The sequence below is a fragment of the Pan troglodytes genome, chromosome 6, assembly GCF_028858775.2.
Source record: "Pan troglodytes isolate AG18354 chromosome 6, NHGRI_mPanTro3-v2.0_pri, whole genome shotgun sequence".
Taxonomy (NCBI): domain Eukaryota; kingdom Metazoa; phylum Chordata; class Mammalia; order Primates; family Hominidae; genus Pan; species Pan troglodytes.
Window position 1 is genome coordinate 118,611,579 of NC_072404.2, and position 13,416 is coordinate 118,624,994.

General features: G+C 38.7%; 1 protein-coding gene across 1 annotated transcript in view; it reads right to left on the reverse strand.

Moving 5' to 3' along the window:
- Positions 1-13,416, reverse strand: part of LOC463629 (probable C-mannosyltransferase DPY19L2) — a 112,183-nt gene that overhangs the window by 68,658 nt on the left and 30,109 nt on the right. Inside the window, 3 exon segments of the mRNA XM_054656220.2 lie at positions 822-921; positions 3,630-3,721; positions 6,048-6,105. Of these exon segments, the coding sequence (XP_054512195.2) occupies positions 822-921; positions 3,630-3,721; positions 6,048-6,105 (250 nt within the window).

A 13,416-nucleotide genomic window follows, 5' to 3' on the forward strand; every position in this document is an offset into this window, starting at 1 on the left:
GGATTCCCAGGACAAAAGGAAAATCTCTAGGTAGATATATACAGATATTATCTCAAACACCAAAAATAACATTTGTGAATAAAAATAATAGAAAAACTCTTTCACATGTCGAGCCTTAAAATCTGTCAAACTAATCAATATAGTAAAAGAATGTGGAATTATATTATTTCATAAAAATCATACCTTTAAGTAAACTTTATTTCCTATTTTGAAAATCTTTTAGGGCGTAAATGTAACCATATTTAAAAATTTCTATGGAAACAACCAAGTACATCTTGCATTCAATTTAATTAATATATGCAAAGGAATATAAATCCTTCTATTACAAAGACACATGCACCCATGTCTTCACTGCAGCACTATTCACAATAGCAAAGACATGGAATTAACCCAAACGCCCATCAGTGAAAGACTGGATAAAGAAAATGTGGCACATATACACCATGGAATACTACGTAGCCATAAAAAGGAACAAGATCAGGTCCTTTGCAGGGACATGAATGGAGCTGGAGGCCATTATCCTCAGCAACAGGAACAGAAAACCAAACACCACATGTTCTCACTTATAAGTGGGAGCTGAACAATGAGAATACATGGACACAGGGAGAGGAACAACACACACTGGGGCCTGTCAAGGGATGGGGTGGGGAAAACATTAGGAAAAACAGCTAATGCATGCTGGGCTTAATACCTAGGTGATGGGTTGATAGATGCAAAAACCACCATGGCATACATTTACCTACGTAACAAACCTGTACATCCCGCACATGTACCCCAGAACTTAAAATAAAAATAAAAATTAATTTAAAAAATCATCTTACCTGTGTAAAAAGTATAAACTGAGCAAATTGCCAGGGAAGCATAAAAGCAACATTGGAAAGACAGAGTGCAATGAAGGGCCTTCTATCATTGCTTGAGGTCCTTAATAGAGAGAATTGATACCAGTAAGTTTCACCCTAAAAATGGGCTGTCGCTGAAAAGAAAGACTAATAGCAAAATGATAAAATCTACATTATTCCATTACCTTTACTATAATACAACAAAATATAGTTAACTTTGTAAAGTATACTAAAAAGAACTTGAAATACTTCATTCCTTGCATGAAGTAATCAAAATTAGAGTTTTAAAATTAACATTGTAATTTACCATTAAATATTTTAAATACAAAAGCTCTTTTTCCTCTACATATGCATGACATTAGAAATTTATTACTCCAGCAAGGAGGTCAGAAAATAGGATGTGGTGCTGTCCCTGCACACCTCAACATGCTTCTCCTGTATGTGTAGCAACAACTTTTATATACCACCACTTTTGTGCTTCAAAAAACATTGAAGAGAAATGTAAGTGCTGACAAAGTAATAAGTTAAAAACTATGGGAAAAATTTAAGGAAAAGGAATCTTAAAAAATTAAAAAATCATTCTAGAATTCAGCTGAAGCATGTGGAAGTTTAAATTGTCCATTCTGCATTACTGAGATGTATTGGGAACCAATACCTTTTACCACAGAGAATTACAGTAACTTTTAGATATGAAAAAAGAAACACAAACATTTTACATAAATAATAAAACTGTAACTCTTCCTTTTATAAATTCTGTACTGGATTTTGATGAATCTTTGTACAATCATATATAAATTTTCAAAAACAAAATTCTAAATGTTCATATTGCTTACTAATCTTATCATAAAATACTCATTATGTACTTTGTAATCTTATATTCTTCAAACAAAAATTACTTTTGACTAAGACACAGAGTATAGCACATGCCCTCAATGATACAACCTTAAATATTCTAATTAAGACATTTTATTCCATGAAACCCCTGACTGACCAGACTGATATCACTTCAAAAAAATAAAAATAACCCACCTTTCTAGGAATTAAACTGGGAATGAATAGCAAGGGGTGATGAAGAATGGGCAGCTTCCATCACCTAATCTTTGAGAGAAGGCAAACTGTAGAGCAAAGATATAGAAATCTGAGTGAGGAGGAGGTTCCTAAATCCAAATTCAACCCCAGAATATACTTGTCAGGTTGGTAAGAAATCAGAAGTTGGCCTGCTCCATTCTCAAGGTTTGTGCCACCCCAGTACACTACTATTTACCACCCTTCAATTAGCTTTATCTGAGTGCCACAAATATTTGCATGGACGTGTGCAGTGTTCTGTGGTTAAAGAGATAAATATGGCATGGTCCCTGTTTAAAAGTACAGTGGTACTTTTAAATACATGTAATTGGCCAGGCACAGTGGCTCACACCTGTAATCCCAGCACTTTGGGAGGCTGAAGCGGGTGGATCACTTGAGGTCAGGAGTTCGAGACCAGCCTGGCCAACATGGTAAAACCCTGCCTCTACTAAAAATACAAAAATTAGCTGGGGATGGTGGCGTGCACCTATAATCCCAGCTACTTGGGAGGCTGAGGCAGGAGAATCGCTTGAACCTGGGAAGCAGAGGTTGCAGTGAGCAGATCGTGCCACTGCACTCCAGCCTGGGTGACAGAGCAAGACCTCATCTCTAAATAAATAAATAAAAATTTGTGTATGTGTGGAAGATTCATAAATTTACGTTTTAGAAAACAAAGAAGACAAACAAATGATTTTTATAGAAGGCAGAATCTCCCAGGGACTAGTAGGTGAAGAATGGGGTCCTCTGGGAGTTTGGAGGAGACAGTGATCATTATTTCATTCAGTGAGAGTTCTCATTAGTATTCTATCAAACTTATTTCTCTGATAAGGTTATTTATACTATTCTACCACTTATGGGGTTTTTTGTTCATTTATCAGACCTCTTAAATATCTAAAATGCTTATAAATGTAATCCCTACAAAAAAAGTGTATCCAAAAAAAAAAGTTTGAAATGAAACTGGTTGTCCTGTTAGAAACATTGGTTGTTCAGAAATGCTTCATAAATATGTGAATATATATACTCCTTATCCATCTAACTCCGCATTTCCCAAATTCATTTGCACACAGAACACTTTTTTCATGGCACAGTTATCAAAACCACAGGTTAGAAAACAATGTCAGAGTACTTAAACTGTGAAAAGAAAATGTAATTGTTTCTCAAAAACTTTTGAATCTTGGCAAACTATATATAAACACATACCTTTTGGTTTATTAAAACATAATGTAGTTATCTAAAACCTGTAGCCTACACTCTTAAACGGAGAGCAATTTTTACATAGCAATTTTAAATTATTTTCTTAACCCTATACTCAATTTACTTTTAAAATAACTAAAAAATGGTCTAAATTTGGTAATTACAACTTCATAGATTGAAGTATATATATGTAATATATATATTTACATTTTTTTAGAGGGAGTCTTGCTCTCTTGCCCAGGCTGGAGTGCAGTGGCACAATCTCGGCTCACTGAAACCTCCGCCTCCCGAGTTCAAGCAATTCTCCTGCCTCAGCCTCCCAAGTAGCTGGGATGGCAGATGCACACCACCATGCCCGGCTAATTTTTGTATTTTAGTAGAGATGAGGTTTCACCATGTTGGCCAGGCTGGTCTCGAACTCCTGACCTCAAGTGATCCACCCACCTCGGCCTCCCAAAGTGCTGAATTGAAGTATATTTTAAGAAACTTAAATTATAATTTATTTGCCTTTGTTTTATAAATCGAAGTTACCTGAGAATCAAAGTTAAAACATACATCTGAAGTACAAGGAAAGGATAGGAAAAACTTTCACGGAGAGGTGGTGTCCACATCACACGGGTGGCCTGAAATCAACAAAATGCCCACTTTACATCCTGTTTACTACAACAAACATATTAAAAAACCAGGGGTGAGTTTGTTTTAGTAATTTTAATACTAGGCTCACTAGATCCCATTTCTGAGTGTCTGGCATAGCTTCTCAGTTTTTGAAGCTCTCTTAACTCATGAGACCATTATGTAGTGAGCAGTTAACTACCATGTCCAGAAACCAGCTACAGATATATTAGACCGAGCAAAAGGAAGCCCAAGGGACAAACAAGATTGTACGTATAAGAGTTGTGAGAATTCTGGGACTGACCAACTAGATCCACAGCCCAGCCCTGCAGTATGATCCTGGCATATGATCCTGGCATCCCAGGCTTTGGGATATATGCATGCCAAGACAAATAGCTAAACAAATGTCACCTAGGTCATTCGCAAGCACCAAGAGGGTTTCTACGTAACAAGTATGAATGAATATAAATACACACTTCGAATAGCTACGATTGCCTCAGAATTTGTAAAATGTACCTTAAAAAAGGTTAAGTATATATTTTAAAAACAACTAGAAGTATTTGGGAACTACAAATGTGATGCATGTAATGAAAGTATTAAATTTTCACACAAACTTTAAAATTACTTCTAAGACATATGGGTCAGAGTATAAGAAAAATTTTCCATCAAAAATTCTGAAATTCTAGAAAGAATGTGAACTCTTATTACTTTGCAAGAGTCTTAAAAGTTATTGCTTCTCTTCCAAGATACCAAAATTGTAAATGTTGGAAGAGGAATTATGATACATATAAGAAAGTCAACTTATACCAACAGTGGTCTGGAACACTCAGAGAAAAACCTTTGTCTTTAGGTCAGCACATTGTTGAATGACAATGCATTTGTTTGCTTTAAAATAATATATATAAGGCTTTTATGTATAATTTTTATGATTCCTTTATCTAACTGATTTTTAAAAATTAACCCAAGAGCAATGGATAAAAGTACTTCTACCCTGGCTGGGCGTGGTGGCTCACGCCTGTAATCCCCAGTACTTTGGGAGGCCGAGGCGGGTGGATCATGAAGTCAGGAGTTCGAGACCAGCCTGGCCAACATGGTGAAACTCCATCTCTACTAAAAATACAAAAATTTAGCTGAGCATGGTGGCACATGCCTGTAATGCCAGCTACTCAGGAGGCTGAGGCAGGAGAATTGCTTGAACCTGGGAGACGGAGGTTGCAGAGAGCTGAGATCGCGCCACTGCACTCCAGCCTGGGTGACAGAGCAAGACTCCATCTTGAAAAAAAAAAATACTTCTACCCTATGTAACCTGTGTCATAACATATTAAATGTTTTGCTCCCAAGAGCTAGTAGTCAGAATCTCTCTCTTTTTCATTGCCATATCCTCAGCATTTAGCAGAGCATGGACGTGGTATGTACTCAATAATTTGTTGAATGAATCCATCGTATTTGAAATAAGCTTCTATGAGCTCTTTTTTAGGTGGACTATGTTTCATTGGGCTGAATTAGTAAGTTAATGTCTATTTTGAATTCAGCATTTTGCATTACTGAACAGACAGCATGATGTAACAGAAAGAAGTGAGGGAGCAGGTGGCAGTGTCTTAACTGTGTCCCTGCTGTCAGGCCTGAGGCCTCTTTCATTGTTGTTAAGGGGAGAGCAATGCATACAAAGTTTCAGTTAGGCAAGGTGAATAAGTTCTGCAGATCTGCTATACAACATTGTGTTAATACTATATTATACACTTAAAAATCTGTTAAGAGGGCAGATCATATGTTACTTATTCTGACCACAATAAAAAAGTTGAATATATATGTTATATATATATATGTTTTTATAAAATATAACTATAATTTTATAATTTATAAAATATAAATTAATATATATGTGAGGTTTTAGAGGCAGACAGACATAGAATGGGAAATCCAGCTTCATCATGTAGTAAATGTGGAAAGTGGATAAGTAACTTAATTTTCTCTAAATTTAAATTTCATAACTTGTATGGTGAGGCTACCATCACCCACAAAAAAAGTTTAGTGGGAATAAATCAGATAATGTGCATGATATGATTCAACTCAACAAGTACAATATTTCCTTTTCTCTACAGAATATATGCATATGTATATATTTACTAAAAATAAGGCAAGAGATTTCATGTTTGAAATTCTAGCTATTTAAACATTTCAATCAACATGATTAAAATATCAACTTATAACACAAGGGCCTTTAAAATACTGTGAAGTCATAAGTAGTATACAATTAAATATTGTTTTCATGAGTATATTTCCTTGTTCCTCTACAGCCTCTTCTATTTCTTAAAAATTGCTTTCTAGAGAACAAACCTCTCCATGGTTGAAAAAGAAGCACAGTACTGTAATAAGACCTCCCAGTTCAGTACCACTGTAAAAAAAAAAAAAAAAAAAATCGAGTATACAATCAAAATTCATGTAAAATACAGTGAGTTTTTCACAAAATTACCTCAGAATGTAAAATCACAGTTTTCTATATTTAAAACATAATAGTACTAAACCATACCCATGTGGTTGAAGTTTAAATCCTGAATGTACAATTCTAAAAACTGTATGTATAAATTAATCTCAATTTTATAATTTATTATAGCTAAAATACTTTCTAAATAAAATACATAAGGTGTGAACATAATTTTTTTTTTTGAGACGGGGTCTTGCTCTGTTGCCCAGGCTGGAGTGCAGTGGCAAAATCTCGGCTCACAGCAACCTCCGCCTCCTGGGTTCCAACGATTCTCCTGCCTCAGGCTCCCGAGTAGCTCGGATTACAGGCGCGTGCTGCCACGCCCGGCTAATTTTTTTACTTTTAGCAGAGACAGGGTTTCACCATGTTGGCTAAGCTAGTCTCGAACTCCTGACCTCGTGATCCACCCGCCTCGGCCTCCCAAAGTGCTGAGATTACAGGCGTGAGCCACCGCACCCGGCCACATAAAATCATTTTTAAGAAACAGGCTAGCACTTTAGAGTCTAGATCACATCCTTTGAATACTCTGAACAAAAGCAAATTTTTATCTTTTGAAATTGGATTTAAGGGACTGAGAGATGAAGACAACATTCTAACAGTTTCATGTAGCATTAGCTTAGAACTGTCTAAACTACTGCAAATATTCTTTACTTGAGTCCCAGAGAAGCAATAATGCAGAATACAAAAATCAGATGAAAGATAAAAACCATTTCTTTTGTTGTTGTTGTTGTTGTTGGTTTTGTTTTGTTTTGAGACAGAGTCTCACTCTGTCACCCAGGCTGGAGTGCAGTGGCGCGATCTCGGCTCACTGCAACCTCCACCTCCCTGGTTCAAGCTGATTCTTCTGCCTCAGCCTCCCGAGTAGCTAGGATTACAGGCACATGCCACCATATCTGGCTGATTTTTGTATTTTTAGTAGAGACGGTGTTTCACCATGTTGGCCAGGCTGGTCTCAAACTCCTGACTTCAAGTGATCCAGCAGCCTCAGCCTCCCAAAGTGCTGGGATTACAGGCGTAAGCCACCGCACCTGGCCAAAAACCATTTCTTAAATTGCCCTTTTGTGATGATGTCTGTGTATAAGAATGCAGATGCTCAATCCCACATCTGTGTAGTGTTTCTATGCTTCCATTTATCTTTCCTCCATACACCACTTCCCTAGTCTAACACATTCTAAGCACCATGAGGACAGGGACAGGTTCTTTATCTGTCTTGTTCATTACTATATCCCCAGCTTCACACTTGGAAGATTAATAAATATTGGTTGAATTAATGAAGAAAGAAAGGAAGAAAACAGCAGAGGAAGGCTCATGGGAAATGATTTACCATTTAATAAAGCTTCACACAGAAAATACAAAGGATGAACTTCAAAGAGGAAGAAATTGAAAGAAAGAATGTGTGAGCAGCAAGGACCAATTGTACATGGAGGAACTGAGGAAATGTGGATAAATCAAAGTAAGATGAGTTGGCGGGGGGTGGAGCCAAGATGGCCGAATAGGAACAGCTCCAGTCTACAGCTCCCAGCATGAGCGATGCAGAAGACGGGTGATTTCTGCATTTACAACTGAGGTACTGTGTTCATCTCACTGGGGATTGTCGGAAAGTGGGTGCAGGACAGTGGGTGCAGCGCACCGAGCATGAGCCGAAGCAGGGCTAGGCATTGCCTCACCCGGGAAGCGCAAGGGATCAGGGAATTCCCTTTCCTAATCAAAGAAAGGGGTGACAGAAGGCACCTGGAAAATTGGGTCACTCCCACCCTAATACTGCGCTTTTCCAATGGTCTTAGTAAACGGCACACCAGGAGATTATATCCCGCACCTGGCTCAGAGGGTCCTATGCCCACAGAGCCTCCCTCATTGCTAGCACAGCAGTCTGAGATCAAACTGCAAGGCGGCAGCCAGGATGGGGGAGGGGCGCCTGCCATTGCCAAGGCTTGAGTAGGTAAACAAAGCAGCCAGGAAGCTCGAACTGGGTGGAGCCTCCCGCAGCTCAAGGAGGCCTGCCTGCCTCTGTAGACTCCACCTCTAGGGGCAGGACATTGCCAAACAAAAGGCAGCAGAATCCTCTGCAGACTTAAATGTCCCTGTCTGACAGCTTTGAAGAGAGTAGCGGTTCTCCCAGTACGCAGCTGGAGATCTGAGAACAGATAGACTGCCTCCTCAAGTGGGTCCCTGACCTCCAAGTAGCATAACTGGGAGGCACCCCCAGTAGGGGCAGACTGACACCTCACACAGCCGGGTACTCCTCTGAGACAAAACTTTCAGAGGAATGATCAGGCAGCAACATTTGCTGTTCACCAATATCCACTGTTCTGCAGCATCCACTGCTGATACCCACACAAACAGGGTCTGGAGTGGACCTCCAGCAAACTCCAACAGACCTGCAGCTGAGGGTCCTGACTGTTAGAAGGAAAACTAACAAACAGAAAGGACATCCACACCAAAACCCCATCTGTACGTCACCATCATCAAAGACCAAAGGTAGATAAAACCACAAAGATGGGGAAAAAAACAGAGCAGAAAAACTGGAAACCCTAAAAATCAGAGTGCCTCTCCTCCTCCAAAGGAACGCAGCTCCTCACCAGCAACAGAACAAAGCTGGATGGAGAATGACTTTGACGAGTTGAGAGAAGAAGGCTTCAGATGATCGAACTACTCTGAGCTAAAGGAAGTTTGAACCCATGGCAAAGAACTTAAAAACCTTGAAAAAAAAATTAGACGAATGGCTAACTAGAATAATCAATGCAGAGAAGTCCTTAAAGGACCTGATGGAGCTGAAAACCAAGGCACAAGAACTACATGATGAATGCACAAGCCTCAGTAGCCAATTTGATCAACTGGAAGAAAGGGTATCAGTGATGGACAATCAAATGAATGAAATGAAGCGAGAAGAGAAGTTTAGAGAAAAAACAATAAAAAGAAACGAACAAAGCCTCCAAGAAATATGGGACTATGTGAAAAGACCAAATCTACGTCTGATTGGTGTACCTGAAAGTGACGGGGAGAATGGAACCAAGTTGGAAAACACTCTGCAGGATATTATCCAGGAGAACTTCCCCAATCTAGCAAGGCAGGCCAACATTCAAATTCAGGAAATACAGAGAATGCCACAAAGATACTCCTTGAGAAGAGCAACTCCAAGACACAGAATTGTCAGATTCACCAAAATGGAAATGCAGGAAAAATTGTTAAGGGCAGCCAGAGAGAAAGGTCAGGTTACCCACAAAGGGAAGCCCATCAGACTAACAGCAGATCTCTCAGCAGAAACTCTACAAGCCAGAAGTGAGTGGGGGCCAATATTCAACATTCTTAAAGAAAAGAATTTTCAACCCATAATTTCATATCCAGCCAAACTAAGCTTCATAAGTGAAGGAGAAATAAAATCCTTTACAGACAAGCAAATGCTGAGAGATTTTGTCACCACCAGGCCTGCCCTAAAAGAGCTCCTGAAGGAAGCACTAAATATGGAAAGGAACAACTGGTACCAGCCACTGCAAAAACAAGCCAAATTGTAAAGAACATCAAGGCTAGGAAGAAACTGCATCAACTAACGAGCAAAATAACCAGCTAACATCATAATGACAGGATCAAATTCACACATAATAATATTAACCTTAAATGTAAATGGGCTAAATGCTCCAATTAAAAGACACAGACTGGCAAATTGGATAAAGACTCAAGACCCATCAGTGTGCTGTATTCAGGAAACCCATCTCACACGCAGAGACACACACAGGCTCAAAATAAAGGGATGGAGGAAGGTCTACCAAGCAAATGGAAAACAAAAAAAGGCAGGGGTTGCAATCCTAGTCTCTGATAAAACAGACTTTAAACCAACAAAGATCAAAAGAGACAAAGAAGGTAATTACATAATGCTAAAGGGATCAATTCAACAAGAAGAGCTAACTATCCTAAATATATATGCACCCAATACAGGAGCACCCAGATTCATAAGGCAAGTCCTGAGTGACCTACAAAGATACTTAGACTCCCACACAATAATAATGGGAGACTTTAACACCCCACTGTCAACATTAGACAGATCAACGAGACAGAAAGTTAACAAGGATACCCAGGAATTGAACTCAGCTCTGCACCAAGCAGACCTAATAGACATCTACAGAACTCTCCATCCAAAATCAACAGAATATAGATTCTTCTCAGCACCACGCCGCACTTATTACAAAATTGACCACATAGTTGGAAGTAAAGCACTCCTCAGCAAATGTAAAAGAACAGAAATTATAACAAACTGTCTCTCAGACGGCAGCACAAACTAGAACTCAGGATTAATAAACTCACTCAAAACCGCTCAACTACATGGAAACTGAATAACCTGATCCTGAGTGACTACTGGGTACATAATGAAATGAAGGCAGAAATAAAGATGTTCTTTGAAACCAATGAGAACAAAGACACAACATACTAGAATCTCTGGGACACATTCAAAGCAGTGTGTAGAGGGAAATTTATAGCACTAAATGCCCACAAGAGAAAGCAGGACAGATCTAAAATTGACACCCTAACATCACAATTAAAAGAACTAGAGAAGCAAGAGCAAACACATTCAAAAGCTAGCAGAAAGCAAGAAATAACTAATATCAGAGCAGAACTGAAGGAGATAGAGACACAAAAACCCTTCAAAAAATCAATGAATCCAGGAGCTGGTTTTTTGGAAAGATCAACAAAATTGATAGACTGCTAGCATGACTAATAAAGAAGAAAAGAGAGAAGAATCAAATAGATGCAATAAAAAATGATAAAGGGGATATCACCACCGATCCCTCAGAAATACAAACTACCATCAGAGAATACTATAAACACCTCTATGCAAATAAACCAGAAAATCTAGAAGAAATGGATAAATTCCTGGAAATATACACCCTCCCAAGACTAAACCAGGAAGAAGTTGAATCTCTGAATAGACCAATAACAGGCTCTGAAATTGAGGCAATAATTAATAGCCTATCAACCAAAAAAAGTCCAGGACCAGACAGATTCACAGCCCAATTCTACCAGAGGTAAACGGAGGAGCTGGTACCACTGCTTCTGAAACTATTCCAATCAATAAAAAAAGAGGGAATCCTCCCTAACTCATTTTATGAGGCCAGCATCATTCTGATACCAAAGTCTGGCAGAGACACAACAAAAAAAGAGAATTTTAGACCAATATCCCTGATGAACATTGATGCAAAAATCCTCAATAAAATACTGGCAAACTGAATCCAGCAGCACATCAAAAAGCTTATCCACCATGATCAAGTGGGCTTCATCCCTGGGATGCAAGGCTGGTTCAACATACGCAAATCAATAAAGGTAATCCATCATATAAACAGAACCAAAGACAAAAACCACATGATTATCTCAATAGGTGCAGAAAAGGCCTTTGACAAAATTCAACAGCCCTTCATGCTAAACACTCTCAGTAAACTAGGTATTGATGGGATGTATCTCAAAATAATAAGAGCTATTTATGACAAACCCACAGCCAATATCATACTGAATGGGCAAAAACTGGAAGCATTCCCTTTGAAAACCAGCACAAGACAGGGATGCCCTCTCTCACCACTCCTCTTCAACATAGTGTTGGAAGTTCTGGCCAGGGCAATCAGGCAAGAGAAAGAAATAAAATGTATTCAATTAGGAAAAGAGGAAGTCAAATTGTCCCTGTTTGCAGATGAGATGATTGTATATTTAGAAAACCCTATCATCTCAGCCCAAAATCTCCTTAAGCTGATAGGCAACTTCAGCAAAGTCTCAGGATACAAAATCAATGTGCAAAAATCACAACCATTCCTATACACCACTAACAGACAAACAGAGAGCCAAATCATGAGTGAACTCCCATTCACAATTGTTTCAAAGAGAATACCTAGGAATCCAACTTACAAGGGATGTGAAGGACCTCTTCAAGGAGAAGTACAAACCACTACTCAACGAAATAAAAGAGGACACAAACAAATGGAAGAGCATACCATGCTCCTGGATAGGAATGATCAATATCGTGAAAATTGCCATACTGCCCAAGGTAATTTATAGATTCAATGCCATCCCCAGCAAGCTACCAATGACTTTCTTCACAGAATTGGAAAAAACTACTTTAAAATTCATATGGAACCAAAAAAGAGCCCGCATTGCCAAGACAATCCTAAGCAAAAAGAACAAAGCTGGAGACATCACGCTACCTGACTTCAAACTATACTACAAGGCTACAGTAACCAAAACAGCATGGTACTGGTACCAAAACTGAGATATAGACCAATGGAACAGAACAGAGCCCTAAGACATAATACCACACATCTACAACCATCTGATCTTTGACAAACCTGAGAAAAACAAGCAATGGGGAAAGGATTCACTATTTAACAAATGGTGCTGGGAAAACTGGCTAGCCATATGTAGAAAGCTGAAACTGAATCCCTTCCTTACACCTTTTACAAAAATTAAGTCAAGATGGATTAAAAACTTAAATGTTAGACCTAAAACCATAAAAACCCTAGAAGAAAACCTAGGCAATACCATTGATGACATAGGCATGGGCAAGGACTTCATGACTAAAACACCAAAAGCAATGGCAACAAAAGCCAAAATTGACAAATGGGATCTAATTAAACTAAAGAGCTTCTGCACAGCAAAAGAAACTACCATCAGAGTGAACAGGCAACCTACAGAATGGGGGAAAATTTTTACAATCTACTCATCTGACAAAGGGCTAATATCCAGAATCTGCAAAGAACTTAGACAAATTTATAAGAAAAAAATCAAACAACTCCATCAAAAAGTGGACGAAGGATATGAACAGACACTTCTCAAAAGAAGACATTTATGCAGCCAACAGACACATGAAAAAATGCTCACATCACTGGCCATCAGAGAACTGCAAATCAAAACCACAATGAGATACCATTTCACACCAGTTAGAATGGCAATCATTAAAAAGTCAGGAAACAACAGGTGCTGGAGAAGATGTGGAGAAATAGGAACACTTTTACACTGTTGGTGGGACTGTAAAGTAGTTCAACCACTGTGGAAGACAGTGTGGCAATTCCTCAAAGATCTAGAACTAGAAATACCATTTGACCCAGCCATCCCATTACTGGGTATATACCCAAAGGATTATAAATCATGCTGCTATAAAGACACATGCACACATATGATTATTGTGGCACTATTCACAATAGCAAAGACTTGAAACCACCCCAAATGTCCATCAATGATAGACTG